The sequence below is a fragment of the Saccopteryx leptura genome, chromosome 1 (assembly GCF_036850995.1).
Source record: "Saccopteryx leptura isolate mSacLep1 chromosome 1, mSacLep1_pri_phased_curated, whole genome shotgun sequence".
NCBI classification, from domain to species: domain Eukaryota; kingdom Metazoa; phylum Chordata; class Mammalia; order Chiroptera; family Emballonuridae; genus Saccopteryx; species Saccopteryx leptura.
Genome location: NC_089503.1, coordinates 260,365,698 through 260,385,750, shown reverse-complemented (window position 1 = coordinate 260,385,750; position 20,053 = coordinate 260,365,698). Strand labels below are relative to the sequence as shown.

Below are 20,053 nucleotides of genomic sequence, written 5' to 3'. Positions count from 1 at the left end.
CAAAGAGTAAACTGAGGCAGGTGGGAATAGGCTGGGCAGCTTGAGTTCCTGGGGTATAAAGATTTTGCACAGCTGAGGGGACTCAGCTAAAGCCAGGAATAGCGGGAGACAGGGGAACAGCCTGGCTGGCCTCTGAGCCCACATGGGCTCAGTATCTAGGCTTGAAGTCCAGGCTTGCCCCAAACTCGTGAGGAAAACATGGGTGGCAGGTCTATATACACAATACAGACCAAAGCCCGCGCCTCATGGCGCAGCTTGCCTGAAATCACAGTATTTTCACATCATATTTTCACATCACAAGTTAAAGAACTGATTCCCTTAGGCTGTCTTGCCTCAGAAAGCTTGGCAACTGAAGAATATTTAGTAGAGAAGTGATATTTAAGAAAAAAACAAAATTCCCTGTTACAGACCCTGGGAAGCCTCCCAAGACCCAGGAATACATGGGGATACATGGCCCCTGGCTCCTGGTGGGGCCCTTTCCAGGATGGCCTGCACCTACGCCTCTCACAGGCCAGGCCGTGTGTCAACAGTGTCACCTGTGCTCCAGGTCACGAGCCTTTTCTGTCTGGACAGATGGGAAGCGCAGGCTAACAAGGTTCCCTCGCTGGATCCCCAATGCCTTGTTTGAAAATTGCATCCAGGAGGGTTGCTTGTAATTTTATTAAGGCCATTTTTTAAAAAAGTTCTACATACAAGTCTAGTGGTAACCAAACTCTTCTATGTACATGTAGGTGTTTTTTTTAAGTCCCCCTCTCTGTCCCCTGTCCCTGCCATGGTAAAAGGACAGGCCCTGGACCTGGACAGATTGACACTGTGCTCCCTCACCCCAGACAAAGGTGGCAGAGCCAAGTGAACAAGGAGGTGGGTCTACTCCCATGTATGGCCACCCAGCTGCTTAGATATGTGCTAACAGCCTGGCCAAGGAGTGAGAGGGAAGGACAATTGCTAGAACAGCTCCCACAGACAAAGGTGAGGACTCCCAAGGCCCAGGCAAAAGGGTGGCTGCGACAGCACAAAGAAACATACCGAGCAGAAGTGTAAGCTCAATGGCAGGTAGAGGAGCAAGTAGAGATGCAACCTGGGGACTGAAATGGGAGTTCCTACTAAAGCAGCCAACAGAAGACAAAACCAGCCCACTGCTCTCTTGAAGGGCCTGGAGAGCAGAGGAATGGTCACCTCTGCCTGCCAAGGCACTTTGAGAAGCAAGCACCTAGAAACCCACCACTACAAGCACGCTGCTCTTTGCCTACAAACCCAGCTCTACCAGGAGGAGCTACAAAGAAGTGGCCAGAGGGGTGAATGTCAGCCAGTCCTCAGGGCGGGGGTAAGAGACAACGATGTCTGGGTGTCTGGGAGCAGAAGGGTGGCCATAGCTGCTGCCAGCCTCAGGGTCTGCGATGCACCAGCCCTGAGGACTGACAGGCATCTTCAGGAGGTCAGGCAGAGCCAGGTCTTCTCAAGACCCTTTAATAAGAGCAGTGGCTCCTTCCCAGAAGTCTGTTCATGTAGCCAGATCAGAGGCCCCTCCAACCACCCAAGATCCTGCTGAAGTCCCTGCCTGGCACAACCTGCCTCACTTGGCCAGGCAGCCACGCAACCCTTCTGCTTTGAGATAAGTTGAGGCAAAACTAATGAGGCCAGGGTTGCAGCTCAGATAGCAGACTGCTTTCAGTTAGCTTTTAAAAATGTGTAATGTAGGTCCTGACCAGACAGCATGTTGGTTAGAGTGTCGTTCTGAAGCACAGAGATTGCTTAGTTCGAACCCCAGTCAGGGCACATAAAGGAATAGATCAATGTTCCTTTTTCTCTCTTTCAAATCAATACAATAAACATTAAAAGAATAAGATCCTTGTCTTTTTAAAAAAAAAAGTGCAATGTAGAATTTCTGGAATAAAAAGATGCTCTCAGGCAAGTGATGGCTTGAAGGAGTCAGCTATTTGTCGATAGCCAAAATGAAAATACAAACCAAAAGAACCAACAAAGAAACCATCAACAATGCCCTGGCCACTTGCTTCCCATCATCTGTAAAGAACATTAACAGTGATCACAGCACAGAGAAGGAAAGATGAAAACAAGTTCTATATCCCTCCAGAAATGACACCTGACTCAACATGGGTTCCCTAGCAGGCCCTGTCATCCTGACGTGGGGTAGATGGCAAGGTGGAAGGGGATTGGGAAGACATAGCTACTGTGTTTACACCTTTGCATCCACCCTCCTGGGAAGGGCTCCAGCGTTCTGTGTGATCAGAAATATAAAAGACAGCAATCAAAATAGTGTTTATTTTGCGCTGGCTCTGCCCTTCTCTCTGGCGCCCTCTCCCTTTGGCGGGTGGGGCTGGCTCTCTAACCATGGCCTAGCAGTGGTCGGCAAACTTATTAGTCAACAGAGCCAAATATAACAGTGCAACGATTGAAATTTCTTTTGAGAGCCAAACTTTTTAAACTTAAACTATACAGGTAGGTACATTGTTATTAACCTAATTAGGGTACTCCTAAGCTAGCCTTTGAGCCACGCTCAAGGGGCCAAAGAGCCCCATGTGGCTCTTGAGCTGCAGTTTGCCGACAACTGGCCTAGAGCAATGTGGAGGAAGGAGACTGGGGATGAAGGAAGGCAGTGAGAGCTGGACAACAGTCGGAAATGCACGTCTGCCCACCACAGTGCGGACCAGACTCTGGCGCCCCCAGGCCTGTAGCCCTGCCCAACACGGTTTCTGCATCTTACAGCTGGGGTGGGAGGTGAATGAGTGCACGCAGGAGGAGTCCAAGGGGGCAACTCATGGCCTCCCAAAGGAGATGAACAGCTGAGCGGAGGATGGGGCAGGGTGCTTGGCGGCATTGCAAGCTCAGAATCACAAGCTTGGCCGTTTGCAGGGACAGTGTGTGCAGTCCCTGGGCTCAGGGAGACTCCACTGGGACCACTGACCGGTGGGGTGATGGAGCCAGGACTGGGCGGCGGAGTGCTGAGTGTGCACTCACAGACGGTCCATCCGGAAGGTGTCCTCAGTAGCTGGGTCAGCCAGGACCATGTCAGGGTCGTTGAGCATGTGCAGTCCATCCAGGGTCAGGGGGTCGATCTTGAGTTCATCCAGGGGGAACTGGCTGTCAGAGTCGAAGCTGACATCTCCAACCCCGGCCAGTGTGCTAGTCAGTTCTTTAGAGAGGCTGGGAGGGGACTCTCCTGTCACTGGAAATGGGGGTGGGGGGTGGTAGGGCACACAAAAGTCAGCTTAGTCCTGTTTCCCCACCCCATGCTCAAGGAAGAGGGTTTGGGCCACCCCAGGGGTACTTACTGGGGGGTCTGCCTTTCAGGGGACATTTTTAGCTGTGATGACTGGGGAAAGGTGCTACTGACATCATGTTGATGGAGACCAGGGCCGCTGCTCAACACTGCACAGTGCACGAATGACCCCACCCAGAGAAAGATTCAGCCCCAGACACCAGCAGGCAGTTTCCTCCTCATGTGTCAAGATATCAAGCTGGAGCATATACATCAAGGTCCCTCCCTGTGTCTTAGAGGAAGTCTAGTTCCTCCATAGAGACCCAGGTTCAAACTTGGACTCCCTCCTCTACTTGTGGGGAGTCCCTAAGCCTGTTTCCTCATCTGGAAACAAATATAGAAGTCCTCATCTTTCTAAACTGTTGGGGTCATCATGGCAGCCTGATCCTCCTCAGGCATCTGAGACACCCTCAGGGTGGGAAGTACTAAGTCGGCACTGGGATCCAGGCCTTGGAGGGGCTCTAGACATGGACTCATCCACCTTGGCAATATAAGTGGGGACTGCCAGGGATGCTCCCTCAATCACACAACAGCCCTGGCTTACAAGGGAACTTAAGTCATTTCTTCAATAAAACCCAGGACCTTTGGTAGGGAGGTAAGTGGGGCTGGAGAGGGCATCAGAGGTCTGGGCTCTGTGTTGCACGGAGCAGGACTTCCTCACATGCTCTGTGCTTGTCTCCAGGCACCTGTGCACTGTTTTTAGGCTGTTTGAGACACTTATTGCAGCATGTGCAAGCTGTTACATGTCTGTTGGCTGCATAGGAAGTACTCCGTTCACCATGCAGGGTTCACCCCCTGCCTTGGTTGCCTATGTTGCCAACACACTCAGCTAAAAAGAGTTTTAGGTGCCTGGATGGCAAGCAAGGGGTTGGGTGAGTGACTGGCTCTAATTCCTACTCTGAACATAGGGTGCTGCATGCCTCGTGTGGGGTTCCAGTGTAAGTTCCCCCAACTTATCTGCAGCCCAGCAGTGAATCAAGGTTAGGAAGGGATGTCTGGCCTCCTTGGTTCCACACCAAAGGCAGGAACACCTCAGACATGTCACAACTCACCCTGCAGGGCAGGGGGTTCTGTATCCTCTAGGCCTGAGACCTATGGCAGCTGCCAGTCTCTGCAGGGACAACAGGACTGAGACCCCTGCCCAGAACGCCACGTATAAGGTCTCACCTGTGAGAATAATGTTGGGGATACTGCTGTGGCTGGGATAGCCAAGCTGTTGTGTGTCTGGCAGGCTCCCATGGCTGCCCGTCAGGCCCATCATAGCCGCCTGCGAGTAGTTGAGTGTAGAACCAGGGCTATACAGACTGCTGGAACTGATGGCAGTCTCCAACATGTTGAACTGCTCCAGCTGGGAGAGGACACAGGGAGTGAGGCTAGCTGCTGAACACCAGCTGCTGTGGGCTCCACTGCTTGAGGCCATCAGGACCACCTCCTCTTGCCCAGTGCTATGCTCAGGTCCACCCTTGGGGGCCACCCACACAAGTCCCTCTGCCCTGGGGTATCACCCTATCCTAACCTACATGGGCCTGCCCATACACACACCCTTAGGGCTTCCTGGATGGATGAATTGGTAAATGGATGGACGGGTAAGTGACCAGCTCCAGGCAGAGGCAACCCCTCCTGTGCCCACAAGCCTGATCCTGGCCTCCACACAAAGCCAGATTGACCTCCCACAAACTTACATGCATGCCCCATGCCGAGTGCCACTGTGACAGCCACTGCCAATCCCTTCTGGTGTTCACTGACATACCAGCTAAACTCCAGGGGAGGCAAAGGCAGTCATGTGTTCCACTGCCTGGAGACAGGAAGGGCCAGGAGTGGACCACATGCCCAAGGGCACACAGGCTCCGGGAGAGCGTTTCCTGGGGGCGCTATGGCCCAGGCACCCGCTCACCTGGTGGGACAGAGCATTGGCCTGCCTGGCCGCCATCTGCTGCTCATAGTACGAGTCCCCAAACACGCTGCTCAGGGTGGAAGAGTGCTGTAGACAGAAGAAAGGCTTGCTGTCATCATTATACCCAAGACAAGGTGAGGGAAGGGGGCTGCTGTGGTGGGGGCCTCCCATAGGCCAACTGAGCCCACAGGGAGGTCTGAGACCTATTGGAGGATGTTCAAGACAAGGGAGACCAATGATAGCTATTCCAGGGCATCCAGGAGGCCCCCTTCTAAGCTGGCACCCCATCTCAAGATGACTACTTCTTTTCACTGCCTGCTCCTGTGGGACCCTGCATCTAGATATCTTCCAAAGTGCTACCCCCTTCTTCTCTCCTTGGGCTCAGGTGTGAGTGACCTCCTTTCTCTCAGACAGAAGACAAGGGAATGGGGGCGGAGCATGAGAAGGAAAGAGTGTTCAGGATGGGACCAGTACTTGGTGACCTTTGTCAGGCCCCTGGGGAGATATGGGACAGGCAGGCAGGCTACACACATGTAGACAGGACAGGTACAAACACAAGACAGGCACATGGAAAGCCCCTTACCACCTGTCAGTGTCTGGCTGCCCGCCCTAGAGACCTCCGGGACCACTGGCAGGCATGCAGCCCCATTCCTGCTTGTTTAAAACTGGCCAGGGAAGGATGGGGGGCTGCTCCTGGGAGAGGAGCAGGAGACCATGATCTCAGAGGCAGTGGAGACACCAGAAAGAGTTTGGAGTCCCTGCCCATTCTGGAGATACTCTCAGGGATGGTGGGATGGAGCCTGGCAGGATCTGGGAGGGAGGAGAGGGATGGCCAGCATGTGGCCAAGCTGTACCCAAAACACCAGGCCTGGAAAGATATGTCCCCAGCTGGGACGCCAAGCATCTCTTCAGCAGGACAGAGTGGCTCATGGAAGCTGTTGCACCATGGCCATTCCCAAGTGTCCCAAGTGATGAGTGCATCTGGCATGCATCCTTTCAAATGTCTCCAGAAACCAAAGGCCCTTGAACCTTCCCTCTGAACTCCCTGTTCTAGAAAAGTCCCCACATGCTCTGACAACAACCAAAGCCTGAGTTTCAGGCCTCTATCCCAGACTGAGGTTGGCCAAAACCCACTGGTTGCTCCAAGTAGCCAGTGGACTGAGAGCAGAAAGGTGCAGAGGGCTACCCAGTGGGCAGAGAGGCTCCTGCGGACGAATGTTCTATCAAAACACCAGATGTTAAAAATTACTAGCTTCAGGTTTAGAAAAAGGGGCTGAAGGTTTTGGCTGGTTTGCCCATGAAAGAGGTGGCAGGTTTGTTCTGGGGAATCTGTTCCTGTCCCTGTGGTCTTGGCCCCAGAGAGGCCCAGCATGCACCCCAGGGTATAGGTTCTCTTGTGAGGAGGCCACGAAGGTTTGCCAAAAAGGTCTGCTCAGAATTGAAAAGGGAAGGCACAGAGGTCACATTCCCAGATGCATAGGGCCAAGTACATCTGCTTGAGGCCAGGTGGCACCCCTGCTACCCTGTGTGTCCAAGAGAGATACTTCCTGGGCTGGGGAGGCATGGGCCTATGGGGCTGATGACTGTGTCCTGGAAGACCCAACATGCAGAGGGAAAGTCAGGTTCGCCCTCTGCCCAGCACTCTTTTCCTCTGAATAAGCCCCTTGCCCCTCTAAGCCGGTGTCTCTGGTTGGGGTCAGACAGTCTGAAGGCCCCCACCTCATACCTGAGTGAGCAGCCTGCCTCTCTAGCCAATACATGATGGATGGACAAACTGACACACTGATAGGGGCTTGACAAGACAGGAACATACTTTCTGCCTGGCACAAACCAGTTGGGTTCAGGCTAATCTCTCCTGAAAGAAATCTGCTTGACCTTTAACTTCCTGTCCTGCTTTGAATTAGAAGGTTGTTACTCAAGGACGGGCCCCAGACAGGGCTGCCCATCTGGGACAAGCCCCACCAGCTGCTTCCCCTACCAGGATCAGTTTCTCCAGTCTACTGTATCCCACAGCACCACATGATGAGACTACTTTCTGAGAGCCACAAGAGCTCAGAGCTGGTATGAATGGAACCCGAGTATGCAGACACCAGCTGAGCTCAGGCCTGTCCCAAGCTTATTTCCACCCTCACCTGCCTATGGAGCAAGATCCTGTACCTTGATGGTCTCAGTAGGATCTCTAGCAGCTGTGGGACCTCCTAGCTGCAGGAGAAAGCACCTGCAGAAAGCCCCCCCTCCTGTAGCAGATGGAGCCTCAAGTCCTCCCTGAGTGGGATGCCCACTGTCACAAAACACAGGACCAGGCTCAGGGTGCACGTCTGAGAGCTAGGGAGATAGGACAAAGGAGCCTGATGTCGTTCCTGCCAGATCTTGTCTGGATGGGCAACTCTGTTCCCTGTTCTGTGCAGGAAGGAGAATCCTATCTCCTCTCGGCTGAAAATGAGGCCTCAGGGCCTGGGGCTCTGCAGGGGTTCCTAGGGTTTCTCAGGTTAATGACATTTTGCAGACTTTGGGGCGTGGTCCTGGAGAGGCTCTACGACTAGAGTGAGACACTTCCGGCCCAGGTGTCAGCTCTTTGGGCACTACTTCTCCTCTGATGGAATGTGGCTATGGCCAAGCAGGTTCCACTGAGGAACCTGGACAGGGTGTATGCATGTTAGAGATCAGGGCCCAACTGTGCTGGGTGTGTTTGTGTGGGAAACCTTCATCTAACAGGTTTGGTCAAGCGCTGCTTATTGCCTAGGGCCTGAGGCTGGCCTCTGTCTCATCTGTGGGAGGTGGACAAGGTCCCAGCAGGCTGAAGTATTGTTCAGAGAAGCTTCCTGGGGAACACACCTTCCTATAGTGTACAGGGGAGGGGAGGAAGCTGAGGAGTCAGGGCTCCCACCACAGCTGGCTGTCACCTCAGTTGTGCCCCAAAACAAGGGGAGCACCCCACACTTTCAAAAGCCTCAAAGTGCCAGGCCTCAAGGCAGGCAAGCAGGTGGGGACATGTACATAGGCTGTTGGATGCATGTTTGAGCCACACTTGGGGCTGTCCCCAGCCACTGGACAAGGAGCCGGAGCATGGCTGAGATCATTAACAGGAGTGAGGAGCCCACTACCCCCAGCTGGAGTCCTGCAGAGACTAGAGAAGTAGTGGGAACAATGGACAGTGCCTTCTCCTCCCAGCCCCCGTGGAGTGGACAAGATGGGATGGAGAGAGGCATGAGGCACAGATGGGTACAAGGTGAGGCTGGAGCATGGGGTGGTAGCATTCCTTACTTGCGGGGAGCTCCCAGGGGAGAAGCCTTGATTGGAGACGGGTGAGGTGGGAGACTGGTTGGCTGGGGAGCCGGCACCAGTGCGGTACTGCTGCAGAGCTGGGGCCTGCAACGACAGACAGGTCAAGACATGGAGGCCCCAGCCCGACTCCTGGCTGGACCCCATAGGCCCCTACCCCCCCAGTGAGGTGAGGACCTGAGGCCAGAGCCTGGGGTCTCATGGGGACCTGCCTCCAAACCCAGCTCCCAGGAGTGGGGGCTATAGTCAGAGAACCTGGAACCCAGCTTCATAGAGTTGCCCTGGTGGGCTGAGGGGGAGGAAGAGAGGGATCTACTTCGATGCAGCAGGATTCAAAGCACCCATATCACATACATGTGCGCACAGTCATACACATGCACACTCACACATGCACAGGCAGGGAAGCCTGGACAGGCAGGTGCTGCCCTTTGCTCTTGACTCTGGATGGACCCCTGTGTTTGCACTGGCACATCCTGCCCACCTCCAGGCAGTGGCTCTGACAGTAGGGCTCCCAGCATCAAGCAGTCACTATCATTAGTGCAGCTTTGGACTGGCCTGATGGGATCATGCTCTCCAGAGACCTCGGAGAGGAGGCCACTTCCTTGTTCAAAGGTAGAGAACCCTAACTCTGTACCACAGATGAGACAGGCTGGGCCAGGATTTAGATCCCGCCTGACCTCTATGAACCTGCTGTTTACTGAAATCCAAATAGCTGGCCCAAACCCCATAAGTGCTGGGTCTCCCCATTCCCTCAGTGGCCTGCTCTGAGCAGTTTGTGATGAGGGTTGAGCCTGGGAGGAGCATGGGAGCTCAATTAACAGGGTATGGTGGCACCAGTGTGGTTACTTGGTGAAGACCAGGAAAATGTCCAGTCCAGAGAGACATTCTTCTTGCTTGGGAGAGCCTGCAGAAACTCTGGAGAAGGCTGCCTGTGCCCCAAGGGAGCTGGCAGTCCCTGCGCAGGTACTGGGCGATAGACTCTTTGATTTGGGATCCTGGTGAAGAGCTGTATGTGCACTTGGCCTGCAAGTCCATGCCCCCAGTATTAACCCAGCTCCACAGCCAGGACCCACTGAGGGAAGGTGGTGGGGAACAGGGTGCCCAGGCCGACCCCAGCATCAGAGCTAATCCTACACCTGCTGTGTTAATGGCAAAGGAAAGGGTTGAGCACTTTCCTCTGTGTGTGTGGGTGCCTGCCAAGGGGTTGGAGCAGCTTGGAAATGTGGGTCTCTACCATTAGGTCCCTGTCTGCACTCCCAGCTCAGGGGTGGGGGAGTGGAGGAGGGGGAGAGAGGGAGAAGGGTGGCTGTTCTTTGCAAAACACATGATGTTCTGAAGGCATTTATCCTGTGGCTGGCAGCTGAGGGTTAAGTGTGGAGGGCTCACTGTGCTCCAAACATCGGTCTCTGTTTCTCTAGATGTGGTCAAAGGCAGCAATGACAACTTGTTTCCTGCCAGGGTAACCAGTGTCAAATTCTGAACAATCAGAAAGGTTTGGGATTGAAGAGGAAAAAACCTAGTACTTGTTACTTTAAGCCCAGCCCAGGAAGGATGTCCCATGGTCTGAGCTGCAGCTCTCCCACCCCAACCCAGGAAAGGTCTCAGGAGCTATAGCCTCCCGGTATCACTCTATATTGAGCTGCAGCCACTGGCCCAAGCAGGGAGGTCCCAGGGTCTGAGCTGAAGCCCCTGGCACAGGCACTGTGCTGTATCCCTTCCTCCCCTCCAAGTTCACCAATCTGGCTCCCAGATGCCTGTTCCCCAGGCCCTCAATGCTGTGTTCTCCCTGCCTCTAGGGAAGCTCCTTTATGGACAGGAGGGGTGGGAGTAGATGTATCAAGAGCCATGGGGGACAGCTTGGCAGCCAGACACGGGTAGTCTTATTTTGGGTGAAGTTTGGGGCACTGACCCCCACTTGTGCCTGAGTTTTCCCATATGTACACAGAGTGACAATGTCGGCCTGAGAATTCCAGATAGAAATTCCACTGGGCATTCAATCCCCAGCAGTATCTGCTTTAGTCCCAAACCCTGGCAAGTTAGACTCCAAGTGGAACCTCAAGGCAGCTGTAGGCGTAACTGGACACCCAACTGTCACTGGGCCCTGGGCACCCAATGGAGCCTCCCACAGCCCAGGCTCTTCCTATATGACCCCACAGCTAGGCTCTGAGGACCCTGTCCCGGGCTTACCGAGGCAATGTCGATCCCCATCGGTGGCTGGCCTGGGTTATCTGGAGGGGACTGTGAGAGAGAGGACAGTACCGTGACCATGAGTGGGGGCAGCTGGGGCCTCTGCGTCAGGCTGGCACTTAGCATCAGGGGGCTGCCTGGGGGGAGGCCAACAGGCACCTGCGGAGGCGGCGGGGGTGGCTGCTGCTGGGATACAGGTGGCGGGGGAGGCGGGGGCTGTGGCTGTGGTGGAGTCGACTGCTGCGAGCCCCCCTGGGTGAAGAAGGCATAGGGCAGCTGCTGCTCCAGAGACAGGGTGTCCATGGCTACGGCCTGTGGGAAGGGGAGAGTATCAGGCTCAGGCATTAGCAGTGGGTGCCGGGCCACAAGCACCTGGTCCCCAGGGGGCACCTATGGCCTGATAAACTGAGCAATGACGTGATAGATGAACAAAGGTATGTCCACACCCTGGACCCAGGCCTGGTAGCAGGCCTATGGGGGCCTGGTCCAGCACTACAAAGGGTCAGGCTGCAATTGGACAGGAGCTGGTTATCTAATCCAACCAGCCTTTCTTTCACCCTCATCACACACCCAGAGGTGGGCATAACCTTCTGTAGTCACTTCAGGAGCTGAAGTTTCCCCACTGCAGGTATCACACTCTGGTAGCCTAAAGGCTAGCCAGCCCCTGGGGGAGGGGAGGGGATCCCACCACCAACCTATAGCCTGGCCCACCTGGGGAGGTTAGAGAGGGTATGGGTGATGAAGGCACTGGTGTAGCCACTTGGTGATGACCAGCTCAAGCCTTTTCAGAGTTGGAAAGAGGAAAATAAGCAGAGGAAGTTTTCAAGTCATGAGTCTGTGCGGAGATTCCCTGGGACAGGCGGGACTCCTGCCCTGTGATGGAGGCAGTACATGCCAAGAGCTTAGCAAATGCTTAATCTCTAATAAGCAGTTAGGTAGTTAGTAATCAAAAAGTACTTTCCACAAAAGGAAAGCAAAGCTAAGAGACTGGGAGTGGAGAGAAGAGGCAGGGGTCACAGATGGAGTGATGACACAGCTGCCAGAAGCAACCATGGCTCTGTCTGGATCTTGAGCTGAACAAGACCATTGCACAAGCAGACAAGGAGGGGAACCAGGCCCAGAATGGCATCGAAATGTGTGAAAGAAGGATTTAATTTTGGTGTAAGTGGATGATGCCATTGAGGTTATGTTAAAAAAAAAAAAAAAAGCAAAAATGTTATGTCAGAGATTTTTAAAAAATATACAAAATGTACAAATTCCTAGAAACATACAAACTACCAAAACTGACACAAGAAGAAACAGAAAATCAATAGACCTTTATCAAGTAAGGATATTGAATTAGTAATCAAAACCTCCCAGTGAAATAAAAAAGCTTGGATCTGGATGGTTTCACTCATGAATTCTACCAAACATTTAAAGGATTAACACCAATGCTTCTCAAACTCTTCCAAAAACAGAGGAGAATGTTTCCCAACTTGTTCTATGAGCCTCAAATAACTAAGTAAACAAAAGAAGAATCAAATTATTGAAATCAGATACAAAAGTGGAAAGGAACATTACTACTAACTTTTCAGAAACAAAAGGATTATGAGTACTATGAACAATCATACAACAGCTCACTGCATGACCTAGATGAAATGGACCAATTCCTTGACACACACAACAATAAAAGCAGATGAAGCAAAAATTTCAGTAAACTGAGGAAAAAATAAAATTTTATTTTGGAAAATTTCAACTAGGTCCTAAATAAGAGAAAATGCCATAATGAAGTATGTCCCACTTACACGGCAAGAGCTAAAGCCAGACCTGCCTATGATAGCACAGGGGACTCCACGCCACTGACTAATGCATTTAGCTATGTGTTTGAAAAGTTGACAAAAAGCCAAAAATGCTGGGCTGTTTCTATGACCCCTCTGGAAGGAGCAGGAGGTCTCTCAGAGAGGCAGAGCTGGGCTGCACCCCAATCCCACTGTGCCCTCGCACCTGAGTGATGGGTGACAATGAGGAGAGGGTGGGTGACACCTGCTGGGCCTGCTGCCGCCGTGCCTCCGAGCTCAGGGACAGTGGGCTGACACCAGCTGGACGGTGTTGTGGTGAGGAGCCTGGAGTACTCAACCCTGGAAGGAAGGGAAGGTGGACATGACTCCAGATTCCAAAAGGTCACTCATATACCCATGATCACTGCTCAATCGTTCAAACAGAAGCCAGTGGGCATGTCCTGTTTGCCATACCCAGGGTACCACCTCCTGATATCCTGACCTTGGGGCCTGCAGCTCTCTCTGGTCTCTATTCTCCTTCCAGAATCCTGATGACCAACACTCTCCATACTGATCCCACCATCCCTTCAGGAGGAGGGTGTCCTGCAGGCCCTGCCAGGCAGTACTTCCTTGCCTCTGGATTGCCACGTGATTAGCCCCTAGATAGACATGTAACCAGATTGGTCCAGTAAGAGCTTGCCTTGGGACTTTTTGGGGGGGAGAAAAGAGGGAAAAGAGGAGGAAGGGAAAAAGTGGGTGTGCTCCAAAGGAGAGGCAGGAAGGGTGGGAGAAGGGGAGGGAGGAAGGGAGCTCATGTAAGAATCCTGCCTTGGGCCCTGGCCGGTTGGCTCAGTGGTAGAGCGTCGGCCTGGCGTGCAGAAGTCCTGGGTTCGATTCCCGGCCAGGGCACACAGGAGAAACGCCCATCTGCTTCTCCACCCCTCCCCCTCTCCTTCCTCTCTATCTCTCTCTTCCCCTCCTGCAGCCAAGGCTCCATTGGAGCAAAGATGGCCCTGGCGCTGGGGATGGCTCCTTGGTCTCTGCCCCAGGCGCTAGAGTGGCTCTGGTCACAACAGAGGCAGAGCGTCACCCCCTGGTGGGCGTGCCGGGTGGATCCAGGTCGGGTGCATGCGGGAGTCTGTCTGTCTCTCCCCGTTTCCAGCTTCAGAAAAATACAAAAAAAAAAAAAAAGAATCCTGCCTTGGGACTTTTGAGAAAACTCCATGAAGAGAAGCTGCAGCTGTGTGGGGATGGGCATCCTGTGGCTGGAAGTGGAAGGATTAGCTGAAGAATGGTGGGAGAGGCAGCACCTGAGCCCTGGATGCAGCCACACTGGCACTTCCTCTCTTTGGGAGACAATCAATCCTTTTTTCCTAAACTGGCTTGGGTTTTGGTTAGCCTCAAGCAAGTCACTTCTCCCTGAAATCATATTGCCTCTTTTTTTATTTTATTTTATTTATTTTTTACAGAGACAGAGAGTGAGTCAGAGAGAGGGATAGACAGGGACAGACAGAAAGGAACGGAGAGATGAGAAGCATCAATCATTAGTTTTTCATTGTGCGTTGCAACACCTTAGTTCAGGGGTCCCCAAACTTTTTTCACAGGGGGCCAGTTCACTGTGCCTCAGACCGTTGGAGGGCCAGACTATAAAAAAAACTATGAACAAATCCCTATGCACACTGCACATATCTTATTATTATTATTTTTTTTTTCATTTTTCTGAAGCTGGAAACAGGGAGAGACAGTCAGACAGACTCCCGCATGCGCCCGACCGGGATCCACCCGGCACGCCCACCAGGGGCGACGCTCTGCCCACCAGGGGGCGATGCTCTGCCCATCCTGGGCGTCGCCATGTTGCGACCAGAGCCACTCTAGCGCCTGAGGCAGAGGCCACAGAGCCATCCCCAGTGCCCGGGCCATCTTTGCTCCAATGGAGCCTTGGCTGCAGGAGGGGAAGAGAGAGAGAGGAAAGCGCAGCGGAGGGGTGGAGAAACAAATGGGCGCATCTCCTGTGTGCCCTGGCCGGGAATCGAACCCGGGTCCTCCACACGCTAGGCCGACGCTCTGCCACTGAGCCAACCGGCCAGGGCACATATCTTATTTTAAAGTAAAAAGACAAAACTGAAATAAATACAATATTTAAAATAAAGAACAAGTAAATTTAAATCAACAAACTGACCAGTATTTCAATGGGAACTATGCTCCTCTCACTGACCACCAATGAAAGAGGTGCCCCTTCCAGAAGTGCGGCGGGGGCCGGATAAATGGCCTCAGGGGGCTGCATGTGGCCCGTGGGCCGTAGTTTGGGGACCCCTGCCTTAGTTGTTCATTGATTGCTTCCTCATATGTGCCTTGACCGCGGGCCTTCAGCAGACCGAGTAACCCCTTGCTGGAGCCAGCGACCTTGGGTTCAAGCTGGTGGGCTTTTGCTCAAACCAGATGAGCCCGCGCTCAAGCTGGCAACCTCAGGGTCTCGAACCCGGGTCCTCTGCATCCCAGTCCAACGCTCTACCCACTGCGCCACCGCCTGGTCAGGCTCATATTGCCTCTTGACCCTCATTCCCTCGTCACCCTCAGATGCACATGTCTCTTTCTGTTAATTGCTGCTTCAGCCAGATCTCCTCTCAGCTTTGGACCTGTGTAACTGGCAGTCCCCCACCCCACCATTTCACTTCTACGTCCTCCTCCCTCCATCTTTGTATCCTCTATGCTGGAGTGTTACCCTGCTGGGATGCCCAACCTAGAAACTTACTCTTTTGTCTTCTTCCAAAACCCTAATTTCTTTTAGTTTTTCCATTGATTGAGAGAAAGAAAGGAAGGGAGAGAGAAGGAGAGAGAGACAGAGAAGGGAAAGGAGAAAGAGATGTGGAGGGAAGGGAGGGAGGGAAAGGGAGGGAGAGACAGAGAGAGGCATCAACACATTGTTCCACCTAGTTATTCCATTTAGTCTTGTACTCATTGACTGCTTCTCATACACGCCCTGACTGGGGATCAATCCCGTGACTTTGGTGTGCTGGGACAATGCTTTATTCACTAAGCCACCCATCGAGGACCCAAAAACATCATTACTGATGGAATTCCTTCCAGGAACTTCACATTGCCTCTTCCCTCACTTTGGCCCCCTTCCCGAACAATCCGATCTCTGGATACATCTGTTGTGAAGGAGTTGAGTGAGGTCAAGTTCAATATGGCAGCAGTGGGACCTGTCCAGTTATCCTGGGGCACCGTGCCAGGGAGGCAACAAGCCCCTTGATGCCAGGGGGACTCTGGGGGCCTGGCCTGATCCCCTAGATTCTGTTTCTTTGTCCTTGAGATGGGAGATGATACCAGTCGCCCTTGCCAGTTAACTGTGAAGCTCTAATGAGGTTATGAGCAAGCTCTGGTGAGTCTGGCCCACAGTCAAGGCCAGTGAAGAGACCTAATTCACTCAGGGAAGCCAGGCCCTCCTGCCAAGGGCACCAGATCAACCTTGTTTCAGCAGGTAAGATGACAGGCTCATTCATGGGCCAGTGGGAATGCACCTAGTGCACACTGAGAGAGATGACAAGCAGCCTTCTCTTTGCCCAAGGCAGCTGCTTGCTCTATCATCCATGTGAGATGAGACTGGTCACACCTATACTTCCCTTTGGATGGCCTGGCAGCTCCTCTTGGCTGAGCACTGTGGTGGTGGTGGTGGGGGGGGGGGTGGCGCCATTGACTGCTCCCAAGGCAGGCCATAGGGATTCAATTTCTGCACAGCCCTTGGGCCCCAGAATCAGGCTGCTATGGACACAGCGATGTCAAAGGATGCACGGTCAAGAGGCCTGGGCAGGAGTCCAGGAGATACCTGCTCACAGCCCATTTGGACTGGGTACCTTGGGCCATTCCCTCATCTTCTCTAGGTGTCTACTACTTCACAGGTCTAGCAGGCTGAGGAGCACGTGACATCTAGAGAGCAGATGTCAGGATTCAATAAGCAGCAGAGTCAGATGTAAGGAGTGAGAGGATCAGTGGGGCAACAGGGACAAGTGGGCCTGTGGCAAACTGGAGCCCTCTAGCACACCTTGAGGCATAGGACCTTGACCCATTGTTCCTAGGCCTTCCAATTCAAGAGAAGCCAAAAATCCAGATTTTTACATGCACTCTCCTGATGTTTAAGTGTCTGTTCACAGCATCACGCACACAGCTGTGGGCTAGACAAAATACACCACTGGGCTGAATTTGGCACTTGGGCTGCCAGTCTCTAATGTCTGCCCTGAATACAAAGGTGTTTTTGAATCCTCTACTGGATTTCAGAGTGAGCTCCTGGCCTCCCATGGGGACTAGGAGGGAGGACGAATGCCTTGCTGTTGAATTCCTTTTGGCAACCTGGATCACCTTTGGGGAAAGGAGTAAGGCCAGCTGGAAGGAAAGTCTAGGCAGGCAAGGAGAACTGCCAGGGGAGGACGGGCCAGGTGGCAGGGGCCTGTCTCAAAGCACGTAAGCCCTGAGTGTGGGAGTGACTGGGTGCAGAGCAGTACCTGGAAGGATTCAGGCCTGTTGTCTTTCCAGGTCCCAGGAGTCAGGGAAAGGACTTCAGCAAATGTGGAATGGGACAAGAGGGGCTACTGTTTCCCTAGTGGAGAGGCCTCTTCCTCCTCTCAAGCTCATGTTCTGACTGGCGGGTGAGCTGGGGTGGGGGGCCGCAATCTCCACGTGTGCTAGAGGCCAAGGCTTGGCTTGATTTAAAATGCACCAAGAAAGTGAAGCTCCTGCCAGATGAGCCAGTGGAGCGGCAGGTTCGAAAACAACCCAACACATGTCAAACATCACTGGCAGATACTGGAGCCAGATGGCTGGGGTCACACTCCCCTGGAGTCTCCTCCCACCCGCCCCTGACTCAGGGTCTGCAGCTTTCACACATGCTTATTTCCCTGTGCTTGTTTAGACTCTGTTCAGGCTGTAAATGCACAGCTCCAGGAGGGTGCTGGCGGGCTGCCAAGGACCCTTGGATAGAAGAGGTGGTCCTCTGTAGGGACCACCTCTTCATGATGCTCTGCACATGATCTTAGTAAAAAAGGCCGAGAAGCAATTGAGGGGGTAATGTTCTGGAGCCACAGCCACAAGTGGGGAAAAATGGGGCCAGTAAAAGACAGTGTCAGTACCAGCCGGGGAAAGGGGAGACAGTTGCCTCAGAGCCAACCTTCCAATTTCTTTTGCACAGGCCAATGCTTGTGCTGCTGCCTACTGGTCTCTAGAGGCCATGCGTCTTGGGCTTCTCTGAATCTGCTCATTTGTCTTTTTTGGGCCTTCCTTGGGGCACACCAAGCTGCCACCCTTAGCTCTGTGGCTAAGAATGGGTGGGCACAGGGCCAGGCATGTGGAAAAAAGAACTCACCTTCAACATCATCAGGGCAGAGTCTCACTCCTCTCTTCACTGACTGGCCTGAATCCCCTCATCTAAAAATCTAAGAACATGGTACTGTCCTCAACACACCTCACCTTCCCAGGCCCTGTGGGCACCAGGTCCAGGAATGACTCTCCTCCATACTCTGTATCAACCCAGCTCTCAGGCCAGCCAATTTACCCTGGAAAACTCTGCAGTGTCTGGCGGGACCCTGCCTTGACTCAGGTGCTATCTTGTCCTTTGACAGCCTGTTCTCCCTGGGCATTCAGAGGGACTGTGGAAAATCTAAGTTTGAGTGAGAGTGTGATTCTCTCAGAAAACACTGCATGGTACTACCCACCACACTCAGGGTGATGAACAGATGAATGCTGGCTATTCTGTGGCCCCTGGGCAGGTGGGAGGGAACATGATATAGTACTCTCACAGACCACCAAGTCCTGATACCTGTGGACTCACAGAGGGGTCCCTTGGCCCCTCCTGCCTATCCCAGCACAGAGGCTACTGGGGGCCACCCTGTCTCCTCCCTGAATGCAAACCCACATACTCCACAGTCAACTGGGTGCACAGATCATAGTGGGGTCGCAGGAGAGTTGAGTTGCCCAGATGACAGGCAAGAACACAGTAACTCAGGGTGAGTACAGAAAAGCAAGGCTATGTGAGAGGTCAGGTGGAGGATGTGGGTAGAAACCAGCCTCATTGAGGGGAGGAGATGTGAGCAGAGATGGGGCTGGTGAGGGGCCCCCTTCTGCCTGGAGAAAGAGGAGGACCATGTGGGAGGCAAAGCACATGCAAAGGCACCAAGGTGAGCTCATTGGCTATAGAAGAGAGGTGGAAGATATGGGGTTATACAAGGTTCTGAGAAGAGGAGGGCCTTGAGCTAACAATTGTTCTGGGTGGAGAAGAGACTGGGACTGGGAAGAGGGGGGTACAGGTGGAGACTGTGCAGGGTGAGGAGAATCTGAGTTGGGCTATGTCCTGATAATGGAGCTAACAAGACATGCCAATGAGTCAGGTTGGGCAAGAGGTCACAGGAATTGAGGAAGATACCTCCAGGTTCCTGACCTGTGTCATTGCCCCTAGGAGGAACGGGGTTGGGTGTTGCCAGGAGATATTGAGATTAGCAAGGACCCCAAGGGTTGTCCCTGAAGACATGCTCAGGGAGAAATGAGTATGGAGCCTTGGTAGGGGGTCAGGCTGGAGCATCCCAGGCAGGTATCCCTAAAGCCTGGCCCACTGCACTCTCTAAAGCCCCAAGCACCCCTCAGAACCACTGTCCCATCCCTGGGAGCACCATGAGTCTTCCCATCACCAAGCCTCTACCCCAGCTGTGCCCTCTGCCTAAACACTATTCCCCTTGGGGCAGCCTGATAATATCAAGCCCCCATGCTGGGCTCTGCTTCCAACATATGACCAGCATTTTGGAAATGACCCTGCTCAGTCACCACAAACACACACACACACACACACACACACACACACACTCTCTCTCTCTCTCTCTCTGCTCCCATCCTATGCCCAGCATTTGAAAGTGACCCTGCTCAGTCACTATACACACACACATTCATCCCCCATCCCATGCTAGACAGTGAGCTCTGGAGGGGAAGAAAGTGTCCTCACTCGCCTGGTCTTACCCTGGCCAGTGCCTCCAATGCCCAGGTGCGTCAGGTTGGCAGTAAGGTTGCCGGTGCTGCTGGAACTGCTGAGCATGGGGAAGGTGGGCTCCTCAGGGTCCAGTGGGGTTGGGAGCGGGGAGGGGAAGTGGATGTTGGTCAGGTCAGGCAGGGAACCCCCAGTGTTGTGGGTGGCAGGGATCAGGGCTGTAGTGTTTTCCTGGTCAGCAGATGGAAAGATGCTGGGAAAAGGCCAGACATAAGGAGGTTGAACTCTTAAGACTGCAACTGCTGGTTCTCCCCCAGAAGCTGTGGCAGCAGCGGGAGAGGGCTTGCAAACAAACAAACAAACAAAACAAAACAAAACAAAACAAAAAAAACTAGCAAGCACAAAATGGTATCTTTCAATTAGATGCTGCCATGATTGAGAAACAATAACCAGCCCGAACCTCCAACTGGGACATTAGGAAGCAGCCTACCCTGCAAGGACAGGGGATGGGGTGAGGATCCTCCAGCTGCCTGGGGACAGGGTGTGTCTAAGGGTTGGGAGTATCCCCTAGGGTGAGTCTTGCTCCACACCCCCATCCCTCTAGTCTCAACTTGCAGCCTGGTGAGCAGTTCGGACTTGGGGAAGGAGGAGGTCATCAGAGCAGCCCCTGGTGGCCGTAGGCAAGCAGGGCA

At 53.2% G+C, this 20,053-nt stretch overlaps 1 protein-coding gene across 6 annotated transcripts in view; it reads right to left on the bottom strand.

The window, feature by feature from the left end:
- The window catches only part of CRTC1 (CREB regulated transcription coactivator 1), a 71,671-nt gene that overhangs the window by 2,078 nt on the left and 49,540 nt on the right, over positions 1–20,053 (bottom strand). For 2 of the 6 annotated variants that reach the window (XR_010747169.1, XM_066350356.1), the window contains exons 8-14: positions 19,394–19,614; positions 12,624–12,757; positions 10,641–10,952; positions 8,436–8,540; positions 5,172–5,258; positions 4,445–4,625; positions 2,924–3,184 (exon numbers count right to left, since the gene is read on the bottom strand). Coding sequence is in view for 5 of the 6 variants with exons in the window: in XM_066350356.1 (XP_066206453.1) it covers positions 2,973–3,184; positions 4,445–4,625; positions 5,172–5,258; positions 8,436–8,540; positions 10,641–10,952; positions 12,624–12,757; positions 19,394–19,614 (1,252 nt within the window). In the remaining variant the exon portion in view is untranslated. Of the gene's footprint in view, positions 1–1,863; positions 3,185–4,444; positions 4,626–5,171; positions 5,259–8,435; positions 8,541–10,640; positions 10,953–12,623; positions 12,758–19,393; positions 19,615–20,053 lie in introns of those variants that run through there. The other 4 variants (XM_066350358.1, XM_066350360.1, XM_066350361.1 and 1 more) reach the window with 4 other exon arrangements.